The 26,082-nt window shown below is 33.3% G+C and overlaps 1 protein-coding gene across 7 annotated transcripts; it reads left to right on the plus strand.

Moving 5' to 3' along the window:
- Nucleotides 1-2,589: 2,589 nt before the first annotated feature.
- Nucleotides 2,590-26,082, plus strand: LOC148597462 (uncharacterized). Of its 7 annotated transcripts, none has more exons than XR_015918983.1 (8): nt 2,596-3,693; nt 4,299-4,422; nt 5,396-5,446; nt 11,788-11,829; nt 13,010-13,129; nt 15,048-15,199; nt 17,907-18,169; nt 24,030-26,082. XR_015918983.1 is itself a non-coding variant. In XM_088563211.1 (7 exons), the coding sequence occupies exons 2-7, from the start codon at nt 4,299-4,301 to the stop codon at nt 18,081-18,083; spliced, it is 666 nt and encodes a 221-aa protein (XP_088419337.1). In that variant the 5' UTR covers nt 2,597-3,693; the 3' UTR covers nt 18,084-20,662. The 7 variants fall into 7 exon arrangements, 5 of the variants coding, with proteins under 5 accessions (XP_088419339.1, XP_088419337.1, XP_088419336.1 ...); XR_015918982.1 differs by having other exon boundaries at nt 3,365-3,693; nt 15,048-15,317; nt 24,030-26,078; XM_088563211.1 differs by lacking the exon at nt 24,030-26,082 and having other exon boundaries at nt 2,597-3,693; nt 17,907-20,662.

Here is a 26,082-nt window from a genome sequence, read left to right on the forward strand (position 1 = left end):
GAAATCAGATAATTGTATGGATTTCTAAGAAAAACATATCTGTATAGAGAACGCACTCGAATCACTTAAAACTATTACATATGTTGACAAAATAAAACATTGTTTCTTCAGTGGGTTTTCCTGTGTCATTTACCCACCCAGTGACATAATTTTATATGGATTGTTCCTTAAGTATACTGTTATTGGAGTTTATATACACTTCATTTAATTTTTTAATTTTTTTTTTTTTTTTTTTTTTTTTTTTTTTTTTTTTTTTTTATGTAAATCACATATTGTGCCGAATTTACAGTATTTGTGGATTATCACACAATCGATTTGACAATACATGTATTCCTTATAGTAAATGAACGAAGACAATAAATGTGTTCACAAAGTAAATTATATAATGAATGAATAGCCTCCAAACCAATTTTTATAATTAACTTATTCCCTAATTCCGTAATTACAGATTGATGTCAATGATATAGTCGGGGTAAACAAGTGTAAGGTTATATGTATTGTTTGAATTTATGTAATCACGGAAGTTATTAATCGATATTATTTTGTTTTCTCGTTTCAATGTCACTGTGATTGAAACATTTTACGGTTGCTCATCTTGTTTCAATTGACATTTTTACTCATTCACTTCTATTTAGTAGGATACAGATATTTTTCCCCAAAAGTAATAAGTTTCTATATTCTTTTTTAAATCATTTTAATTAATGTATTTATTTTGTTAAATATATATATGTGGTCTATCTATACACACCCAATAAGGCAACTCGAGCATTGGAAATATCGCCGAACATCACTGAAGTGACAATAATGGACCTATTACCTGGGGTAACTTACAGTAACGAAATAATCGTGGAGTATCAGGAATATGGAAATAATTCTAATGTTATAAGAAGCTTGAATTAATTTTTAGTTGATTTTAAGACATCTGAAGCAGGTATTTATAATTAAGTAGCACTCGTGCAAAAGTGATTCATGGTTGGAAAGGCTACATAATACTGTTTTTGATATTTTGTTTTTAATGTCATAGAAGAGAGAAAGAGTAATCAAGGGAACCAAGGTTATAGCGGTAATCAAAAGAATGTAGTCCAATGACAAAGGCCAGACATTGAAAACAAACTAAAATAACACATACATAGTAACAAAAATTATGAGCACAAAACAATTGGAGTATTGAACAGGTGTACCGGTAGTGTAAGCATCGTCTGCTTTTCTAGGACACCCACTGAGTTGCTCATAAAAAGTCAAAGGTAGACGAATGAGAGGAAAGGAAAACTATGACACGTTGAACAAATCACGTTTTGTGGTGCACATGGACAACCGTATCGATGACGATCATACAATTGTAAAACATTAAAGGATTCAGTTACTGTATTTTTGTCAGACAATATCGATGACGACCATACAATTTCTTTAGTGATGAATTCATTGTTCCAGAAACCATATTGTAAGAAGTCTAGCGCCATACAAAATGTGTGCGTAGTAATGACGAGCTCTGGCATAACGTACGAGTTGTAATATGAAAGCTGCATACGCAGGTGCTGAAGGGATATTGCCACAGATGAAAGGAAAGTTGACAACACGGAATGAAAAGTCATTGCATTTGTAAAATAGCTGCCAAATAAGTCAAAATGTAGGGCATTTCAATATATCGGAAACAATATGATGCTGGTTGCTATGGAGACTGATTTTTTTTCGCCAATATTTCTAAATGCTCCGATTAACATTTTTTTGGGGGCAAAATGACATTCCGAATCTACATTTTGAGGTTTGGAAGCCATCAGAAATTTGCAGTTCTCATGGCAACGGATTTCCCTGCTAAAATGTCAAATTTCTCCGATTTGGGTGTTTTGGTTTTTAGGGTGACAATAATAAAGTTGAGGCTTTAAGACCACATTTTTTGTTGCCATGACAACTGAATTATGTGAAACTTCAAAATGCTTTGTTTCGCTCTGATTTAGATTAAAGTTCGTTTTAAGGATAAAAAAGATGTGTTAAGTTGAAATTTTAAAATTTCAAGAAAATGCAAAAATCACCGTTACCTTGGTAAAAATGACACACTGAGTTTAAATGTTTACATTTCAGGAGGATTCAAAAGTCGCCGTTACCTTTGTAACCAATTTGTCCCGGCAAAATTGTATATGTGCTCGGATTTGTATGAAATTTGGTTTGCAGAATGAAAATGGCATGTTAAATCTTAATTATTAGATTTCAAGACCATGTGCAAGTCGTTGCCATGGTAACTGATTTTCCGACCACAAATTAAAAATACTTCGTTTTTTATATAATTTGATTTTTAGGGTGAAAATAAAGTGACGCATTTAAATGTCAAGGTTTCTTTGTACATGAGTCGACTTGTTTCATGTAACGTAAACTTTATGTACTTTTATTATTATTATGAGTATTTTAATTATTACTATTATTCCAATTTCCGCTTTGAGTTTTTTTCTCAGAAACTGTAAAGCGGAGTCTTACGAAACTTAATTTAGAAATATGGTAACATCTGAAGTTATGTCTAAGCGTTTAATATTTTGAAATGGCGGCTAAAATGGGGAAAGTTTAAAAATCGGACATTGCGATATCTTTGAAATAAAAGTGGCCAGGAACTTTAAATTTGGTACAGTGATAGAGTTCTATACGCAAGAAAGCATTATGCGAAAAAACAAAACAAAACAAAAACAAAATAAAAACAAAAAAAAGAAAACCTGATACGATGTGTTGCCGAGTCCAAATTTTGAGATTTCGAAACAATATGAAAGTTGTCCATTCAATGGTAACCAATTTTACCGCCAAATTTCAAAATGCTCCAATATTGACGAAATCAGATTGTTAGGGTTAAAATAAAATGGTAGGTCCAAATTAAAGATTTTCAGACGATTTAAAAATTATTTTGTCATGGCAACAATTTTCCTGCCCAAGTGCAAATTTCAAAATGATTTCAATAAAATTTGGATATGTAGGATAAAATGACACGAAATGTGGTTTTAAGGGGAGAAATGATATGACAAATTCAAATTTTGTAGTTTCGAGAATGTTTGGAGTCACAGATGAGTATGTTTTTGAAGCCCCTTTTTATCTTAAAGATTAAAATCACCTTTTATCTACTTTACCCTCATAGTTTCGTGGTATGTTTTTTGTTTTTTGTTTTTGTTTTTGTTTTTTTGTTTTTTTGTTTTTGTTTTTGTTTTTTGTTTTTTTCTATTTGTATACGAAATTGCTTGCTGAATGTAACATAATTTTTGCTTAATTGAATCTTATTTACTGAATCTTCCTGGTTATTAAGAACTATTTCTTTATGTAGCAAACAATAATTAACTCTAAAAGTGGTCTGCATATATTTACCTAGGTAACCATAGGTGCATTTGTTTTTATTTTATACACAGCTGAGTTTTTTTTTTTTTAACGCCATTTGTTCTTATATAATAAAACTTAATTGCGCATGTTCCCCGTTCAGGCTGATCGGCTGTTGTTGGTTTAACAATATCTTGACAGTATCTTATATGTACATTTGTAAATACGGCTGTTTGATTTGTACACTAAGGACATACAAACAGCACTCACGCCATATCAATAATCAATATCGTTATAAATAAAACCTAGACTTTGTGGAGCTATTTTAGGAAATGAAATTCCACAGCACTTGTGTATTTATTATATAGTGGATAAAATACAACGTTAGATACAACATTTTCTATCGAGGTTTGTGTATTAATTTTATATTCCGTATTGCAGTACTTTTTGTTTTGCATTTGCTTTATATTTTTGGTTTTTTTTGTTTTTGTTTTGTTTTTTGTTTGTTTTGATATTAGGTTTTTTGTGCTTAAATATTGTATATTTCCTACGTAAGTGTGTGTGTGTGCTTTTTTCAAATCTTGTTTTACCTGTGTCACTAAAAGTAAATTCAGGTCTACTAGCCACCCGACAATCTGTTCGGATGTCCTGCAGTCTATCCGTAAGCCTTATTGGTAAACACCTTCTGTAAAATGTACCTTAAAAATATCAAAGCAATATAAACTTGTTTATTTATAACCCACACGTTTTTGTTTTAAACGTTCTTCATATTTCTTCATATTTTTCATTTTCTACATATTAAGCACACATACATGCTGACAAATATATGACGGTGATGCCTGTTTAGACTTGTGTGTTTGTATTTTTTAAAAATTCCATTTATATGTTTAAGTACCAGTCCACATAAAATTCATCTTCTGTCTGATTTTTAGAAAGACTGCTACTTAAGTCTTTGTGTTGTCGCGCATAACTTTTTATTTTAAATTATTTTAAATAAATTATTTATATCACAGATGGTGTTTTGGGAACAGTATCTAGTAACAGTCATGTATACATTTTCAACGTTATCATTTGTTAAAACAGTAACGTATCAGGAACATGTAACAGACTTTAAGTGTATATACAGTACTACAGATGGTAGGTTTGCTAAAAGTATGAACTTTGTTTAAAAAAAAAATCTTAGGCGCCTTCAGAATTTTTGTGCACGTGAATTGTACGCTGAACATTATTTATCATTGCCTATTTTAAATTACAACAGAAACCTACTTTTTCATTCGTGTATCTTTCGCGGACTTTTGATTAAATGTCAGTTTTGTTCCTATTTTACAGCTGCTCATTAACGAAATACATAAACGGCTTTAAAGTTCTGTGATGTGTCAAATTCCAAGGTTAAGATTTTATTCATTGTCAGCCACGTAAAAGTAACTTTACGTTTGTGTCATAAGTACACATTTTAATTCGTGTCTATACGATATTTGGACCGTTTTAGAAAAAGGGGTCAAAAATAGTAGGAATAGGTGTTACATTAAACCCATGTAGATTAGTTGTTTTTCTTCCGATTTCGATTTTTATTGTTCCATATTTAACATTGTACATAATGAATTAGCAGGTTTAATGTGTTTTGGACCATTTTCAAGTTATATGCGGCCAAAGTGACCACACACAAAAAAATACCTTTTTTATTTTTGGTCCGATTTCAAAGTTTGTTTTTAGTGGAAACCTTATGAAAATAAATAACTACCTACATTTTCTAGTCAGATTGCAGATATATCTGACGGCTTTTGAGTTATAAGGGGTCTTAGGGCCAACACTACAAAAAATCATTTTTTTATTATTTTGGTCGGATTTCAATGTTTTTATTTTTGTTTATTGCATTCTTTAGGGAAATTTCCGCCTGCTTTGATCAATCAGATTTCAGATATATCTTATTGTTTTTGATTTATGGGTCGAATGGAATCGACTTTTTAAATTTTTGGTCTGTTTTTGAAATTTTTTCATTTTAATAAAAACATTCCTGCAATATAGTGTCTAAACCAGTTTTGCCCACAATGCATTGTAAGTCCCAATGATTAAGTGTGTCAAAAAATAATTGTGTATCCTTGTGCTTTAGAGTACTTAGAAAAACTTAAAGAAGATCCATTCGGGGATATGTGTGAATCAGGTAAGTAATTACAATTTCTACAGTTATAATTATCTTTATACTTGATTTGTTAGGATTTGAAGACTTTTTGAACAATATTAGTTATGTTAGGTTTTTTTACACTCTAAGCCCTGAACAGTACATGCAGTATTAATTTAAGTGACGTTAGTGTTTTACTAGAAATGCACTATGACCAAACGAACAATAAAGGTCACCTGTCAATCACCTATCAGAAGATAAGTTTGTGTTTTTTATGGTGCTGAAACCGAACGATACTCATTTAGAACAAATTTATAACGAACCAAGAACGAACACTAAAGCGCATACGTAACGAACACCAACGTAAAAGTTTATCATTTTCAATCACTCTTATGTATTTTCTATTTTTGGCTTTTGTCGTGATGCTAAATATTTCGACAATATCCTATAGCAACGATAAATCAAATCAGAATCACATCAGTTATGAACATCTTGACAGAAGATCACATCTCGTCTTACCGGATCGGGCTTACTGTGAGATTTTCTGTTTAGACCTCAATTCTACTAACGATTTGAACGAATTGGTAACGAATTCTTACTATTTAAACCATGGTTGTGACGTCAAATTTTTGTTATAATTATAACAGTGGATTCTATTTTATAGAATATTGGAACAAATTTGGACAAACAAAATTTAAGTCTAAATGTTAATGATTCTCAACTTGCTTAATTTCTTCACCTCCTTCCGAAAACAGGAAATTCTATATTCCTTCTGATGAATGATGATAACAGCCCAGTATTTAGGCCATGTATCAATACAACGTAGGTCATTTGTCAAAGAATGAGAGTCATCTTCAACATTAGTATCTATCACAGCAAATAATGATTTATCATCCGCAAAAAGGCGCATACTAATAATGATATCATGTACAATACTATTTATGTGAATCAAAACCAAAAAGGTGCCAAGAACCTCGTGGTACCACTGCAGAAATATTTTGAATCGTGGATGAAAAACCATCTAGAACCTTTTAACATCTATCACTTATATAATCAGAAATCCATTTGACAAGATTTTTGTTTATACCATAACACTGGAGTTTACAGATCAGGCCACTGTGTAATACCTTATCAAAGCTTTGGATTTGACATCTTTGCCATCATCAAGGTTTGAATAACATGCCAGCTCCAGACCAGTTTAAACCTACAAAATGTTATGTCCCCATCATATATAAAATCAATCCCAATTCTTCCCATACCGGAGTTAAGAACTACGGCACATCATAAGTCATACAATAAGGACACTACCCATGTCTTGTTAAACAAACACCTTTTAAATATAGTGTTTAAATTTTTAATATGTGAAAAACCTATGGGCGAATCAATGTTAATACCACAAAAAAATGTTATCCTTAACGATTGTAACATAGTTTACGAAAATTTTAATGGACATTTTGCTGAAGTAATGTGTGAGATATTGCAAAGACCCTTGTGTTTTCACATGCCCCGGCTAGTATTAAAATCCTTTTTAGGTTGTCATGTCTTAAATAGAACTACACGTCAAAATAGAGTATATTAGAAAAAAATGGAGACAAAACTTTTAGCTTTTCATTTAACAACAATATTATGATAAAAAGTACGAATGGATTATTTGACTTTAATGTAAATCATGTCATGGGAATTCCATATCAATAACAGTTCACATATTGACAGCTTGATATGGATCAAAGCTGCTAAATGTCATGGTTCCAATCGAAGCACCTTTAAACGAATTAATGCAGTAAAAGTAAAAATACCCAATATATGTATATACTCGAAGCAAATTTCGCTTACTTGAGTTACACCAAAGGCCTAATTGGAAGTCAGAACAAATTAATTCGCAGACATCAAAACAATATTTTAATTTACAGAAACAATGAAATGCTGTTGATTCGTAAAAAGAATAAAGAAATCACTCGGCCTTTTGGGCTCGTAGTTACTAATGTCTTGCGAATGTAAAACGAATGTTTTTTTCGTATAATCAAAAGATTATATTCATAAAATATTGATAAGTTTTATGAATCAAAAAGAAAAAAAAAAAAAAAAACAGATCCGTTTTGCAAAGTCATATATCCAGTGTATTTCGTTAGGCATATTAAATGTATATTGTCAAGTCATTGTAACATTTATTGAAAGCCATTATCCTTCAACTTTTTAAATAAGACACGTTTTGATAACGAACAAAACGATAGTACAACGTTCTCACGTAGAATTGTTATATGCTTGCGGAAGAGATTTTTAACGTTCTTATAAGAATAATTCCGAATAGCATAGACTATAGCTAAACGAACCTAAAACAAAGTCAAAACGAATATGTTTCCATAATGAAACTATAACGTTTGATAAAATACCAGTTTTTTATCACATTTCTTGTACTTCAAGAGCACATGAAAATAACGAACGTAGTATACTCTTTTGACTTTGACTATTGACCAAACTTTATGACAAACAAATGACTTTTCATTCAAAATTGTCAACTTTCCTATCTGTGGCAATACCATTTCAGCACCTGCGTATGGAGTGTTCATATCACAAATTATACGTTATGCCTGAGCTTGCCGAGACTACGTAGACTTTTTGTATCGCGCTAGAATTCTAACGAATAGGTTTCTGGAGCAGGGTTATGTTGCTACAAGATGGTAGTTATCACTACAAAAGTTTTATGGCCGTCATCATGAACTCGTGGATTGTTACGGTATATCCATCTGCACCATGAAAACTGATTTGTTCAACGTTTTCCTTTCTTCTTTCGTCTACTCCGGACTTGACTTTTTATGAGCAAATCGATGGGTGTTTCTAGAAAAGCAGAGGACGCTTACCCTACCGGTACACCTGGTCCATGCTCCCAATTTTAAGTGGAGTCCAAGTTGCTCAGTGCTTTTGTTACTTTGTTTGTTTGTTTGTTTGTTGGAGTTTAACGTCCGAGCAGCAATATTTCAGCTATATTCAGACGATGAACATGAAAGGATGATAAAATGAACATGAAATGAAAACAAAAGGATGGAACACATTGATAATAGGGTCGACAAATTTTGACTGCCACTGGAAAAAGGGAAGATGGGTAAGGTCGGGCAATTTAGCCTCCTGTGGCGGAGCGCAAAGGTTCCTTCTCCTATCGAATACCACAACAGGGTTCTTTAACGTGCGAGGAACGTGGCTCTTTCCCAACACGGTGCACCACTATGGTTTGCGGTCAGGTTTTCCGTATTATAGCCTGACAACCCCAGCATGTAACACGCCAGGAGTACCCCATTCCACCACCTGGGGCACACATCCCAGTTGCTCTGTGGGCAGAGCGCCTAGCCCCCGGCTAGGTTTCTGAGCACTATTTAGTCGCCTTATACGACAAGCTTAGCGCTGCTGCAGGCCTATTCTTTTAACACACGGACCTGCACGGGGTTGTATGTATGATTTTAGTTACACTATGTTCTTCGTTGTGCATGTCTGTTTTCCATGTCAGGTAATCCCTGGATTACATTCTTTTGATTACGCTATAACCTTGGTTCCCTTGATTACTCTATCAAAAGATAACCTCGAAGTTAGTAGAAAGTCTTTTTTTAATTGTTTACCTGAAAATGGTTCATCCGCTAGTTGTTTCTTCTTATAAATTACAACAAAAATTTCAATCAAATATCACTAAAACAGGAAAGCTTTCGTCTGATATTGTTCATCAGAAATGTTGTGAACTGCGGACCAAAGTAGTTTCGTCAGCCGTGAGTAACTACAAATTAAAAAGTAAGTAACCAGAAAAACCTCGCGAAAAGGGAAGCAGACATTTTCAGAGTAAACATTTAATGAATTCATGTAGAAGTATGATGTATTTTTAGAATCGAACCGAAAAAATCCGGATAGATTTTTCCGCTCGTTGCTTTCGTGCTAGCAAACGAAAGTTATCAAAGATTAATGACGTTGGGTAATTAAAGAAAAAAAACTCCCATAATTGTCAATGTAATATAATTGAAATGATTTTCTTCACCTACCTACCATATTTTTTTTTCACCTTATGAAACCTTAAACAGCCTTTTGTTTTTTGATTTAATGAGAAAGTATAATTATTATAACTATGTACAATAAAGAAAAGGACAATTAAGGCTTCGGGAATCAATCTCTTAACTATGCTGCCAACTACATTAGATATATTTGATTCAGTTTAATTCAGTTTAAACATATATTATTGTTATACACCTTCTCTATTGCATATCATGGTTTTTACAAAATTATAATATACACCTTTAATACTCCACTTAATTCGGTATTGAGATAAACATGTAGGGAACAAAAGAGAAAAAAGGAATGATGTAGTTTCTTCTGTTTTCCAATCTTCTGTTTTGTGGATAAACACCTAAATTTGTAGATCAATTCAGTAAAATACACCCGTTACGGTCATCCCGATCGTCAGTCTGTTGTTCGGTTACGGCAATCCCGCGGATATTTACATCTTGTATTTTTTCATTAATCACACAATTTACCCCTACGCTTCCCGGCTCATATATCAAGCATTGGTGAATGACTAACTATCTGTCATATCTATTTTGTTGCATAATTTAAATAGACAACTTTATAAAAGAAAAATATTCTGACCCAAATTTCCATCCTCCATCTTAGGATGACCGTGGCAGCATTTACGGACATTCGCTTAACCCCAGTAATAAGTGCTTCTAGAAAAGCAGAGGACGCTACCCCTACCGATGCACCCGTTCCATGCTCCCATTTTTTAGTGGAGTCCGAGTTGCTCATTTGTTTTTGTTACTTTGTATGTATGATTTTAGTTACGTTATGTTCTTTGTTGTATATGTCTGTTTTCAATGACTGGTCTTTGTCCGTGGATTACATTCTTTTGATTACCGCTATAACCTTGGTTCCCTTGATTACTCTAACAAAGTGAAGTGCCACTTGATAAGCAAACAATACTAGAATGATAATGACCTGCTAACGCCGTTTGGAATTATAAGCACTGCTGTCAATATAAAATATGCATCTCAAAAAGTCGGTGTGACGTAAAACTATTGTGATATCATTTCTAAAACTTTTTTTTTTAAAATGTGTCTGTACTTATGGAACTAATTTGTTCTATAATATTTCACTTTTTTGTTTGTGAATTGCACTTTGATTTTGTCTACACCAGGTCTAAATGCACTTACGTGAAGGAGACTGTACTGAATTCAGCTTTAATTATCTAAATTGTGATCAATGCTACTAAGTTATCATTAGTTTTGTTTACTAAATGTACAGGCCTTACAATCAAGTTTAATATTGAGGAAATCCATTCGTTTAATGTAAATCAATAGCATCTTGAAAAAAAACAAACATTTGTAATAAAGATATATATAAAAGTTAAATTTCTGGATAGAATCTACGAACATTTCAAAAGAGGCAAATTTAATGTAACAAGTAATATTCGTTCTATTGTATTATCTGCTTTTAACTACCAAGATTTCATGAAAGTTATCTAGATAAAAACTTCCTTGTCAAATAAAATAATGAACAATGAGATGATTTATTGTATAGATTAACAAAACGGACTCTATCCATATTTCTTCATGATTCTACATAATTTCTACATTCATGATAACATACCATTGCCCGATGGATGTAGGAGAAACTTCATATATTTCTGTCCACTCACAAATTTTTAAATATTTGAATATGAAGTGGTATGAAAAGGCAAATCAATCTGCTTAAACTCAGTTATAACATTTTAGAACAACTTTGACTACTCTAATAATAGTCGAATGGTTTAATAAAAAACTTCTTTCAGTATTATAGTTATAGATGCTATATCAGCCAAATTTGACTTCAGCATTAACTCAGAGAAGCATTACCTGACTTGGGTCTATTATACATTATTTTAATACGATTAAAGGTTTTCCTAAAAAAAGACGATACTCTTTGTACTAACATTCATGTTATGAACGATGTATTAACCAACGCGAAAGTTCGAAAGATACGTCTTTTTCGAAATAAGTTAGCTTTGTGTCAAAAGAAGGAGCAGAGGCTGATTATACATATGGGAACCCAAAATAATAGCTGAACCACTAGGAGGATAAAAAAATCCTAAAAAACAAAAGAAAGAATATAAACAAATGAAAACAAAAAAAAACAAAAACAAAAAAAAAACAAACGACAAAAATACTACTATTCATATGAAAAATTAACATCAAGGATATATTTTACATAATGTAAAACCAAACAAATCAACATTTGACAAGCAGTTGAACACACCTAATGCAATCAATGTAAATTCACGGAGTACAAAACCAATCCATTTAAGAAACCAGTACACGACAATATAGACCAGTTGCATAATGGTATCAATTATCCTAAAAAAAATATTCCTCTTCTAGGTTCTGATTTTGTACATAAAACATGCGGTAATCACAATCACAGTAAGTATATTACAGTATACGAGAACATGTATATGAGTTTTAGCCGTTTGCCATTCATTTTATGTTTTGTTTTGTACAATTTAGATCTATGACATGGTACTGCCGTAGCTTCCAAATGACATACATCATTGTGATAAGGTGAAATATTCCAATTTTTTTAAAGAGTCATTTTGTGAATCGAAAAAAATTAAAGGTTTCCGAATTTCATAGTGTTATGTTTTACGCTTACCCTACCGGTGCACCTGGTCCATGCTCCCAGTTTTTAGTTGAGTCCGAGTTGCTCATTTGCTTTTGTTACTTTGTAAGTATGATTTTAGTTACTTTATGTTCTTTGTTGTGCATGTCTGTTTACCATGTCTGGTCTTTGTCCCTGGGTTACATTCTTTTGATTATCGCTATAACATTGGTTCCCTTGATTACTCTTACATAATTTATAAAGATCTCAAGTTGAAGATCACAAGTTTATGTATGTAAATAATAGAAGCTTTAAAATTCTGCGTCTTATCTTTTTCTTTATCATGCTCCTTCCATTTGCATTTTGGTGAATATTTCTATAATCCTAAACCCTGGAAATCTTATTTTTGGTAATATATAATGAAAACTTAAGATAGATCAAGTGATTGAGTGGTGATACCGGGGTTTCAGGTGGTTGGAGTTCCCTTATTATGGAAAATTTGGTTAATGTTTGTGCACAACTTCGAAAAAATGAGGAATTGGTTACATTATGTTTTACGCAATTAATTACTCTGAGACTGAGGGGATGGGAATAAGAGAAACTAACATATTTGGAGACTAAAAGGATAGTAGAAAGAAGAAGGAGACTTTAATTTCAGAAGTAACAAGCTTTCTGATTGAATTCAAACCTTTGTCTATCATCCCATAGACCAGATGTTGTTTAGTGTGCACCACGTGATTGAAGTTATTTCTTCATAGACCGAAAAATTAGAACAGTCATTCCTTAAAATAACGGTATAACGTATTATTCTTCTAAGTCTTGGCTTCATTAACATGTGTTTTGTTTAAAAATTTAAAAAAAATATTCGTCATATTTGGCATTCATTAGCTGTCGCCTCCGTCAAGTGATAACAATCTTTTTTGTATTGGGCAACTAAAAGGAACGTTACAAAAGTCTGGAATGGATGCAAAGTTTATTTTAGCATTAGAAGTATTTTTTTTCCAGGTAAACATAGGTGCAAAAAATGCTTGGACGGGAAAGGAACTTTGCTTCCAAAATTTTGTTTTTGTGACAAGAAGGTTCAGTGCAAACTATCAAAGAAAGATGCCACCAGAAAATATAATTGTAAGTCAAATACATATTTTGTACATATGTATGTTGAATTATAATCCGCTTATTCTTCTTTGGTTGTTATTATAATTAACACACTGTCAAAACGAAGTTTTTCACTTATTTCTCACTACATGTTACTGGACGCTAATACAATATAATATATCCAGTTTTTATCGTGTTTTGTAATTAAATAAAAACTGTGTTTCATCGTAGCTATGCCCAACAAAGTCTTTTATGCCAGAGCTTGCCGAAACCACATGGACTTTTAGGCTTCTACAAGAGTACGTTATCATGCACTACACAAGTTGACTGATTGACAACAGGAACACGTTGACCGAAGTTGTGTTCATGTATGCACCATGAGAACTGATTTATTCACTGCATCAAAGATTCTTCTTTCCTTTTGGTCTACCGTAGACGTAATTTTGTTTTTAATTCGGCTGATCTATCTAGAAAATGAGAGGAATCTACGGCGGCACCTGTTTATATAGCAGTTTTCCGTTGAGGATTTAGCTTCGATGCTACCTGCGTGTTGTTATTTTTGTTATTTTATGTCCCGAGTGCGTCTACTGTCTTCGTCTTCGTTTAGTCGTTACCAATCACGCCTGGATTTTTTTTGTCTTGTCTAGCGTTCAGATCCTGTTTCCCTTGATTTCCCTTTTAAAGTTTTATCAATAGAAACATTAAAAAATACTGGTTGATGCAAATACAGGTAGGTAATACGGATCTTTAATAAAGGATAGGCATTTTAACAATTAAAAAAACAAAACCGTTGACGATAATCATTCCAGCACGTTTTACGCAGCATCACAAATTCACTTTGTACATGTATGATATAATGAATTTGAATCAATTTCTGATAGATTCAGGTCAGATCGGTACGACTTATATATTGTGTTAGGCTAAAATCCGTTCGACAAAAATAACTTTCTGTTTTAAGGCGGTAGACCTAGGGTAAGGGACATAACTCATGAAGTCAGTGATATGTTTGTATCATATTCAATTTCACCATAGCCTGTCAAGCTATTTGAAACCGAATGAAGTCAGTCTAAATTACTTTGATGCTTACATGACATTGATGTAAAATACTGAATATAAACGTTCCAATGATTTTAACAGTTGTGTCCCTTATACTAGGTCTACCTCCTTAAGCACATTCATCGGTATTTTTTTTAACATTTTGCAATAGCTTCTACAAAAGATACACTCTTGTTCCGCTTGACTGGACAAGACAGCCGCTAGAAGCTATTTAAGCTTCTTATTTGCCAGCGCATTCATTTATCAATTCCTCTTAAACCACAGATCACAATGTTTTATTACTTAATAGGTTAAATGACTTAAATAACCTTTACAAACGATCTACTTTTTGTGTGGTTCAACCGGTTATTGTGGTCGCTGTAAGTTGCCATTTAACTCTATGGGAGACATATTGCGGCTCATATATCTTCTGTTACTAAGCCAATGGCGAACAAACTAGGTATTAATTATAAATGGAACAACTTTAACATGCGATGAAATTTTTGTTTTGCTTGATAGCACAAGACAGCAGATAGGTGCTATTTAGGCCTCACATGTACCAATGTTTTAAGACTTGATAAGTTCAATTACCTCTACTACAAACGATCAGCTTTTAAAGTGGGTCAAGTTGTTAAGCGGGTGATTTGGCCACTCAAATTTGAAATTTAAATCCTATGAGGAAACCTATTTTGGCCTGTATCGCTCTTTTAATATGACTCAGGTATGTCAATGAATGGAAGAAATTAATTAGGTATACAGATCTCTCTAAACCCTTTGTTTAAACGATATGACCACATGGTATCATGTTTTCTTGGTGCGCGATTTACGCTCTTTAGAATCTAGTTTTTTTTAATACAAATTGATTACCTAAGCAGATTAAACAGATAATACTTGTGTTGTTTTTTTTGTGTAGGTTATGAGTGTTTCCAACCCTTTAAAAGTACATTCCACCATAACATTAAGAGTTTAAACAAGTGTACAACTATTGAAGATCGATTACCTATAGACACTGAAGATTGTAAGACAGGATATACTGGTCCACTGTGTAGCTCTATATCTAAACGTGTATGTAGTAAATCAAATTACGGCATAGACCAACTGGCAAACTGCACGGCCTCGAATGATCACCAATGTTTGCTACATTTAAGGAATGGAACAAAATATAATTGTAAACGTTTTACCAGTAAGTTTGTTTTTTTTTTAATTTGCTGCCAATCAAGTCAAGTCAAGTCAAGTTAATTCTATCTATATTAATTTATTTATTTATGAGAGCGGTTTCTTAAAAAAAATGAATATATATATTTAATATGTGAAATACCTAAGTCTGTGCCTTTTGATAACTACCGCTCCTTCAAACTGAATGAATGAAAACAGTTTACTTTCATTTCTATAAAAAGAGAAAAAGAAAGTTGACGAATCGAACTGACATTTATCCCTATTTATCAATTTCAAAATCACAGTCAATATAACTAGAACATTTTATATGATTTTCTGTTGTGTTTTTCTTCATTTTTCGTGTGTTTGTTGTTGTCCTTTGTATTGTAGTGTCATTTACAGAGTTATCTCCCTTAATTTTGAATTCGACAGTACATTCTATATACTTTTTTATCTCCTATGAACAATGGTTATATGAAAAGCCACGTGTTACGTTCTGTTTACTATGACATTTCAAAATAAAATATCAAAAATAAAACAAAAATGTATAATTTTGCTTAATTTTTTTTGTGGAGTACTACTTAAATGTTCTAAAATGTTCAAGGTATAGTGGTTCGGATACAAGTTAAAGTAAAAAAGAAAAGCGTCTTGGCAAAGCAAAATACAACTTGAAAATCTTCAACAAATATGCTGCAAATGAAATATTGATTTCCTAAAGGTTACTTTATGTTCTTTGTTGTGTATGTCTGTTTTCCATGTCTGGTCTTTGTCCCTGGATTACATTCTTTTGATTACCACCGCTGTAACCTTGGTTCCCTTGATTACTCTTTCCTACAAATGAAATTCATTTTATGATTTCACACCCACCAATTTAACCGGTGAATACATGTTATTTCTATGAATTTTATCATTTCTGTCACCTAAGACGCTATATAATTCAGCCTGTGTATATATATGTATAGCATTTTGCCTCTCATGTGTTATAATTTTCAATGAATTTAACATAACGAGAATAGGTATAGTGTATATGTTAAAGAGACAAGAACCCCCACTGGTCTTCAATTAACGAAAAGGAAACCTTCATATCACAGGGCAGGCTGAACCTGGCCAAAAAACGTCAAGAAACAACAAAAAAGTATTTTTGAGAACAATGGTCACTTGTCCTTGAGGTTATGATGAACCCAGTAATCAGACTTGTCTGACCCCGAATTATATCATATTTTATTTACCCTATTTATAAAATCTTGCAGTATTTCAAATGTTAAAATGTGTAAAACACTGAGGCTTCATTCCTTGCATTGCATATGGTAGACCCTCTCGGTGATGGATTTGGCATCTTCTTCCAATACTTTTGGTTTTTAGTACTTCTTGAATACTAGTTTTTTAGTATGATCTTCCTATATATTTGCTTTTAATGCTTCTGGTGAGAGGTTACTCCTTGAAACACGTGTACAGCATATCGAAATTACAACATATAACGCTGGTAATTTTTTTTTATATTTTGAACTAACTGGCCTTTATCCTGTAAGTAAGCTACGTGTAAATTGCCCCTACGATTTAAGTGTTTATTTTTTAAACCAAATTATATTCATAAAATCCTTCTTGCTGAAGTTAAGATAAAATAATGTCTGAAAAGATTGACAAAACCCCAGTTCTTCATAGAAGGTACAAGACTCGACAAAAATGTATTTTACACTTAAGTCAAATTTAAAAAGATGCGTGCTTTAAGCCAAACGTAGTGTTCATTTCTTGAATATGCACTGTTAAATTAAGAATATTTCCTCAACGTCTGAAAAAAATCACAATTTAAAAACTCTGCATATGCCTTCCTTTTTTTCAAAGATATAACAGGAAACAAAAATCTTTTAGTAGCCTTATTCCTTATTAAACCGTATGCGGTTTCATTAAATTAGAACTTTCTTCACTGTTGTGTGTTGACTTTTATATATATAATACTAAAGGATTGTACAACGATACCGATAAAGATGTTAATACACTATAATAAAATATATAATGAGCAAAATTTTCAGTCAACAAATGACCTTCTTCAGTGCCTTAAATAAATATATATATATATAAGTCTGAAAAATTCCCAACGATGTTAAAACTGTCAAATTTGCGATGCAAATGTTTGGTCGTTCCCTCCGCGGGACTCGAACTCGTACCGCTATGACGTCTATGGCAACACCGCCTGCACTAGCCCATCGCCCTAGACCACTCGGCCAGCTAGGCTACATAAAAATATAGCTTTCGGTGGCTGGGTCATTCCCCTCGTAGGATTAAACTAGGGGTGTAACTTAGTACATGATGTATGGTAGAACGGGACAATTCATTTAGATGTTATTATGTAAGATAGAGGATCAAATTAATGATGCATGTCACAACAAATCAATATTATACAAACGTCTCAGAATGTGACGACTCTATTCGCTACACTGCTCCATGCTCCATCGAATCAAATTGATACAGGGAATATAACGTAAACTTATGAGTCGTCACATTCTGAGACGTTGTATAATATTGATGTGTGTGTGTGTGTGTGTGTGTGTGTGTGTGTGTGTGTGTGTGTCAAAATGTTTATATTAAGTGTTTTTTTTAACTCATTTGTCTTTTTAAGGTCACAATTCAGGTAAAAGAAAGATGCTTACGGAATGTGAAGACATCATTGTGGATGACCGCCCAAGCCCAAAGTCTATCATTGAAACAGTCACGGTACCCAACCAGCAACTCAGTGCTCCATCACTTTCGATGGTGCATCGGCATTCGACTTACGTTTTATCCAGCTGTTTATTAATGATCTTAGCAAATCGGTTCTTCTCCAGATGTTAACAAAATATTGAAAACAAGGATGAAGAAAGTTAAAGACGGCAGTTTATATCGGTAAATACCATTCCCTTATGACACTATGTAGTGTGACGCGGTTTTGTTGGTTTATTGTTTTTTTTGTGTGTGTTTTCTCCGTGAAACTGCTATTATTTTGTTGGGGAAAGTTCACGCCGTCACAATATGGACGGTACCTATTATCCTAGGCAGTATAATAATAATTCAAAAAGATAGATTTTTTTTCCTTTTTTGAGTGCATAAACAATGACAAATTTTCGCATGTGGAAATTAGAATTTTTAAGTATTACAGCAATAAAAATCCAGAATTTACAAAAATCAAAAATTCAAAATGTGATATTATAAATCAATATAATAAGAGAACATGTGGAAGCAAAATTAAATTCAATACATAAATAAAATTCAATATTTAAAATATAAAACGTAATGTATATATTAAGAAAACAACTTGTAATGATAAAAATCATAAAAAAAATGAAATATTCAAAAAAGTAGATGGTACAAGACGCCCGAAACGGCAAATGCTGCCCATTATATAGGGGTCTGATGTTGAACCTACCGTTCCGATCCGCCCAGAAATACCAACTCTTCCAATCATACTTAATTTTAAAAACCAAAATGAAGAAAGAATAAATGTGCTCCCTCAATGCCGAGGTCACATGAGGTTAATTGAAGTTTGCCAAAGTGTGTATTCAAATTCGGACATCACTTGACCAGACGAGCATCGCTTATTATATGTGAAGTAATAACACAAAAAGAATAACTCACCAAGGTGATGTATATATAGTCGAAGATAAAGATAGTTTTCTTATTATAGAACGTGAACTTTGTCTAATGTGATAAACGAAGCATCAGAATATATTACCTTGCTTATCATCACCTTCATCTAAAGAGGGATAATTACCATCTTTTGCGAAGTCAGCCTAAACTATTGACCAAACTTTATGACAAACGTGGTGACTTTTCATTCAGAATTGTCGACTTTCCTTTCATCTGTGGCAACATCCCTACATCACATACGTTTGGAGTGTTCATATCATAACCCATACGTTATGTCAGAGCTTGCTGAAACTACCCAGACTTTTTATATCGCGCTAGTATTCTAACAAATAGGCCTCTGGAGCAGGGTTATGTTGATACAAGATTGAAATCCTCACTACAAAAGTTTGATGGTCGTCATCATGAAATCGTGGATCGTTACGGTGTATCCATCTGCGCCATGAAAACTGATTTGTTCAACGTGTCATAGTTTTCCTTTCCTCGTTTGTCTACCCCGGACTTGACTTTTTATGAGCAACTCGGGGGTGTTTCTAGAAAAGCAGAAGACGCTTACACCACCGGTGCACCTAGTCCATGCTCCCAGTTTTTAGTGGAGTTCGAGTTGGTCATTTTCTTTTGTTACTTTGTATGTATGATTTTAGTTACTTTATGTTCTTTGTTGTGTATGTCTGTTTTCCATGTCTGGTCTTTGTCCCTGGTTTACATTCTTTTGATTACCGCTATAACCTTGGTTCCGTTGATTACTCTTTAAAACCTAAGATCACGAACTGGATGCATATTTATGAATATACAATGAAACTAGATACTACTGCTAACATGTAGTTACGAATTACAATCAATTTTCATATAAATTTAGCCTAGAAGAAATCTGGTCTCTTACTAGAATTCAATCATATATTGTATGTGAAAAAATACATAGAAATACTTGATAAGTAAAAATATTTGGTGTTATTTCATATCAGTGAAAAAGCAGTAATTTCAATTGAACAAAACCTTTTCACGTGGTATTAATTGATCTGCAGTAAAAGGTTTTACTGGTCAATACCATAATGTGATCATACCCTCGCCTATTGTGTTTATTTCATTGAGGATCATGAGGATCTAGGACTTTTTTTTATTTTGTCCTTGTTGAAATCATATTTATTTCGCCATATTTACATAGACAACTGCTTTATCACGAATGCGTTTCAATAAGGGGATGTAATTCTCAACTCGTAACCGGGCATTACTACGATGTGATAATGCCCGAGGGCATTATTGTGGTCTCAGGCAATATCAATGTCCTCGGGCAGTCAATCTTTTATGGTAATGCCTTCTATATAAGCTATATACAACTATCGTATAATTAGTAGAAAATAAACATTTTTATGCTATCATGCATGTAGAACTTTGTTCAGATTCCATTGCGCATTGAAATTGTTATATACAGCAAATCGTACATTCAACATTTACATGAACCCACTTATTCAAAAATAGTCCAATTATGATCCTTCAACGCGTATGGACCTTAATATCAAAATAGAAAAAGACCAATTTAACATTACTTTATTATATTTTTCGAATATACATGAAGAGTTAAAAAATTAAGAAATTAAAAATTGAATGTCTTAATATGTTCAAAGTCACCAAATGATGGTAAATATCATTGTTTTGTTTATGTTTTGTCTCTGAACCATCGCTTCGTAAAATTTATTGTTGATTTTTTTTAGACGAATGTACAGTGAAATAAACAAAATAAATATCTCAAATTTGCATTGTAATAATTGTATTTATACAACTTTTAACTGTTTGTTTAAAATCCCACATAAAATAATAAACAGGTTTGAGCAACTCATTCACACAATTCTCTACAATGGAAGTTTTAAAGTTGATCCCATTCAAGCCAAGTACCGGAAATCTACAAAGCGGAACCGCTTTTTTTTAAACGACTTGCATCTCATTATCATGTAGATAGCAGTGATTTACTAAATGTACCCAGTGAAAAAAATTTCAACGCATTATGAAGGAAAACTTATATAATAAACAAGACTATCAAATGGTTATCGTTAATAACCAAAATATTATCTCTCATACCAAGGACGCATGACGATTTAACTCGTGTGCGGATTGGAAGATTAATTAATTAGTTTTTTCCTGTTACATGTCACATACTTGATGCATGCAGTTTGACAAAAAAAAAACGTATTCGAATATCAGTTTTAATTAGAAATACAAACTATGCATAATGTTTTAATGTGCTACATTTAGTTCACAAAAGTAACTGACCGCATGTTAGCCGATTCACCAACTTGGGTAGTTTATATTGCTTATATTCCTCTGATTCCATAAAAGCGCACGTTTGTCTATAGACCCGTTTGCTCTATTTCAATTTCTTGAATTGATTTCCGAAAACGGTAAGTACATGTCTTATATTGGTGCTCTCACGGGGGCTTGATCCTTATTATCAAATGTGCCGCCAGAGTAGTATTTCATGTTTACATACAGTACCCTCAGTGATTAGGATGAGAGAGTCACTGTGCTTTTTTTTTATGACATTCCTGATAAAAATATCCCATTCAAATGGGATAATGTTAGAAAGAATGTGGAACAATAGCCAATTAATGCTCTTTAAATCAATACATACATATTCATATATATATGAACTGTCCCGTACTACCATACATCGTGTACTAAGTTACAGCCCTAGATTAATCCTACGAGGAGGAATGACCCGGCCAGCGAAAGCTATATTTTTATATAGCCTAGCTGGCCGAGTGGTCTAGGGCGATGGACTTGGTGCATGCGGTGTTGCCATAGATGTCACAGCGTTACGAGTTCGAGTCCCGCGGAGGGAACGACCAAAAATTTGCTTCGCAAATTTGACAGTTCTAACATCGTTGGGAATTGTTCAGACCTTTCTATACGTTTATATATCTTCCCTGTATCAATTTGATCCGATGGAGCAGTGTAGCAAATAGAGTTGTCACATTCTGAGACGCTTGTAATATATATATATAATTAAAAATGTCCAATAATCAAAGTTTTAATCCTTATCACAAAATCCGATCTTTGGCACTCCAGGTAGCATTATCGAATCGGTCCAATCAGCTATATGGTACCCTATAGATTAAATATGTTAGGATACCCAATTGAAGAAGTTCCGTAGTTACAGAGATGGTTAAACTAAAAAGTTAGACAAAATTGGCAATGTTGCTCGATAACACTGAAATAAATTTCACAGAAATGCGAACCTTCTATACAATATTATCTTATGCATAGCAATACAAGAGAAAGGAGCAGATATGATGAAATACAACAAATGCACCATCATATCATCCTAATAAAAATGGTATATGTAAATAATAACAATGATCAGCAAAATACCTCCAATAAACACAGTCACCTTCAGTTCTGAAAGCCCGACAATAATCAAATCCACGAAAATAGAATGATGACACTCAAAATAAACAAAAAAAAGTCAAATGTTGACACGTATATACATTATATATTAGGGCAAGACCAAGTATCATACTACAAACAATTGCAGTCATTACAAAAAAAATGAATTGGAAGCCAGATTTATCAAAATACAATTTTATTGTATATGATAACTTTGAATAAATAATGCCACATTGAAACCCTACTACCACAGACATTACCGTAGGAATCTAATAAGATTTATAGCAGAGAGTTGAATCTCGTCAAACCTATTTAACATTTCTACTTAGTGCAGAATATGCGTTTTAAACTACTAAAGCTGTCCTGTTATAACATAAGTGTTTGAATGGTCTTTAATTGTTTACAAAGTAAAATGTACTAAAAGTACATTTAATATCTATCGTTGAATAATTTCCGAGATCGAGATACACCATCAGTATAAGCTTACTTGGAAATAAAAACGTGAGAACTTTATACATAACCTTTAGGTTTGTTTCGCATATTTTGGGATATTAACATTACCCTGGAGCACTTACAATAAAATCAACTCAATAACCGACCTAAGAGCCCAAAATGTACTTCCGTCTAAAGCACTCACAAAAAATCAATTCAGTAACTAACCTATGTGCACAAAATTAACATTTGACTAGAGCACTTACAATAAAATTAACTCAGTAACCAACTTATGCCCACAAAATGAGCCCCGTGCAGGTCCGGGTGTCAAAAGAATAGGCCTGCAGCAGCGCTAAGCTTCTCATAAAAGGCGACGATATCGTGCTCAGAAACCTAGCCGGGGCCTAGGTGCTCTGCGCACAGAGCTACTGGCATGTGTGCCCCAGGTGGTGAATGGGGTACCCCTGGCGTGTTACATGCTAGGGTTGACAGGCTATAATACGGAAAACCTGACCGCAAACCATAGTGGTGCACTGTGTTGGGAAAGGTGCCACGTTCCTCGCACGTTAAAGAACTCTGCTGTGGTATTCGATAGGAGTAGGAACCTTTGCGCTCCGCCACAGGAGGCTAAATTGCCCGACCTTACCCATCCTCCTTTTTTTCTAGTGGCAATCAAAATTTGTCGACCCTATTATCCTTGTGACCCTGGAACATGGGGACCATTTGATGTAGAAGGGGGGCCTCTGTGTAATTTATTTATTTATGTGGTTTAATTTGTGAATTCAATTTCAATAGCCCAGGTATCGATTTTTAACCGTCTTCTATTGATCTGTTAACATACAATCATGACAATGCAGTGCCAAAAATTGTACTCCAAGATTTCAAAAGAAATGTTTATCTCCCAGAACGCACTAACATGATATATCACGACAATTTATAATTAAATGTAGTTGAATCGAAAGAATTAGTGATTATTTTAGCGAATACCTGGGTATTGATATTCGTATACCTTCGAATATAAGACATATTTAAATTTTATATTTTATTGAATTAAGTATTGACAATAACTTTAAATAAAAAGCGTTTCGAAGATGCAAAGCCACGGCACTAATGCAAGAGCACAGTCATCAATTTCTAAGCTGAATATTCACAATATTGAGAAGTGTGTCGGGTAAGAGCTTAATCAGTATTGAACACATCCACTACCGGTAGAGGATACCTCTCATGCAGAGTAATCGATCCTAATCTTTCCATACATGGGCAAGTGTAATTTTTTTTTAAAAAATTGATAATTTCATTGTACTTTTAGGATAGCAATGTGATAATTACAATAGTGAACCGCAGTGAATCTTATCACATTGCCACAATGACTTTACTGCGGCTAGTAAGTATCAGGTTCAGTGGGTATACGTAGTCAATCTGGTAAGTCGTTGAATCTTATTGAATATATTTCTCTTCTTCATATCGATCTATCAGATTTTGATGTCGACCGTTAAACTTCTGTAGTGATTGTGTTAACAAAAGCTGAATTTAGCCCTAATTGGGAAGTTCATTTGATATTATCCACGCTCTACAGAGAAAGTCTGTGTACAGATCACAGGTTTAACATTAGTAATGGACTAACCGTGAAAAGGGCTGGAGATGTTGGTACATTGCCACTTTGGAAGGCGATTTTAGTATTGGGGAGTCAAATTCATCACGTTTGTCATTAAGTTTCGATTTCAAATGTCCTGTATTATCTATCATGTCCAAATTAAGGTCAATCGAGGCAATTTTGTCTCTTTAATTTCAAGTCCATTTGGGTAGATGGGATGTAAGTAATCCTTGAAAAAAGGTATTTTTCAGAGATAATATATCATCTCTAAACGAAAACTGACACTGGAGATCCAGGCTAATCGCTTCATTTTTTCTGTAGAAGCCCTTGTAAAAAGTTGGCGTCATAGGAATTTAGGAACAGATCACCAAGAGTTTCGAATAGTTTTTGGAACAACTTTTTTCATTTGTTTCATGATCATAAAATAATCCGAATAAAGCTTCATAAAAAATAGACACACACAAAAGATAGAATGTTAAACAAATTAACACGTGCAAAGGCACAAAATAAATGAGCAACTCGGAGTGCAATAAAAAGTAGGTAAATGGACCAGGTTCACTTGACCATGGCAATTTACAATTCTTTGTTATGATGTACACGTGTATTATGCAAGTTTTGTTTATCTTAACTAGGACTTTTTTTATTTGTACCTAGTAAGTAGTATACATGATGCGTTCGGGTCGTATTTTTCAGGTGGATTACAGGTGCATTAGCCCCAACCCGCATGCCCATGACGTCACATCTGGTGGCTGTTGATCGGAAGCGATCGGTAGGGGAAGGGAGACCGGAAGTGGACCTCGGGTATGACTGGAAGTCGACTTAAATGGGGTCCAATAAGGGCAACATGGGGACCCTCTGATGTAGGAGGGTAGGGTCTTAAAGGTTGAGAGGGAGGAAACTATCTCCATAGGTATCCTCATTAAGTGTCCTAATTGGTGTCATTATATAGTATGGTTTAAACAGATTAGTACTAAAAAGGGGGTATATTATGACAAGAGTTACCTTTCTTTGTTTATATTGCTTTTTTTTAATTCTATATTTTCATTAATGTTAATTGATTTTTATTTATTTTTTTTTTGTAAATTAAATGTTTGTAAAACCAGAAAACATATGTGATACCTATAAATGGAACTGTATAGAGAAAATTTCGGAGCAAAGATCGGAGAGATGTATTAAGAACGTAAAACGGACAACGTCAGAATATAAAATACAAATGAAAACCAGAGCGGAATATCGTGCATCCTTGCATAAGAAACAACGATCTTAATAAATCAAGAAAGGAACAAAAGTTCAGCTAGATAACTCATATTGACCTACGATACCTGGATCTAATATAATGAGAGGATAGTTCGTTAAAAATAGTAAGAGCTATATGGTATATACAATGAACGCCACCAGAAGTCATGTCAATCGAGGAAAAAAAGGAAAAGAAGATTAAATTAAGTGAAAAAAGCCTTGACGCCAACGATACTTGGACAGAAAGAAGACTCGTAGTAAAGTGGAATCATAAGAAAATCGGATCGTGAAATTACTTAATGGGGAAGAAATAAAGAATGATTTATGGAACCGACCATGGAGCAGGACCCGGATTCCAAAAAATAGATGACATAACGACGAATGGAACAATAATTATGAATTGTTAATAAAATATAGTGAAAAAAAAATCTTGTGTAATAAAATTGTACTAAAGAAAGACCTCCTTACACAATAAAAATGTAGCATAAACCAAACCGATAACACGTATCAAAACCGTTGGCAACAACATAGC

The sequence above is a fragment of the Perna viridis genome, chromosome 15 (assembly GCF_037379345.1).
Source record: "Perna viridis isolate PV_CMFRI_1.1 ecotype Kerala chromosome 15, ASM3737934v1, whole genome shotgun sequence".
NCBI classification, from domain to species: Eukaryota; Metazoa; Mollusca; class Bivalvia; order Mytilida; family Mytilidae; genus Perna; species Perna viridis.

What these genes read in the sequence shown, in the direction of transcription:
- LOC148597462 (XM_088563209.1), top strand. Translation starts at nt 4,299, where the DNA reads ATGGTGTTTTGGGAACAGTATCTAGTAACAGTCATGTATACATTTTCA. An exon ending in TGCCACCAGAAAATATAATT is followed by an intron (nt 13,130 to 15,047) that starts GTAAGTCAAATA and finishes TTTTTTGTGTAG; the next exon opens with GTTATGAGTGTTTCCAACCC. An exon ending in TAATTGTAAACGTTTTACCA is followed by an intron (nt 15,318 to 17,906) that starts GTAAGTTTGTTT and finishes TGTCTTTTTAAG; the next exon opens with GTCACAATTCAGGTAAAAGA.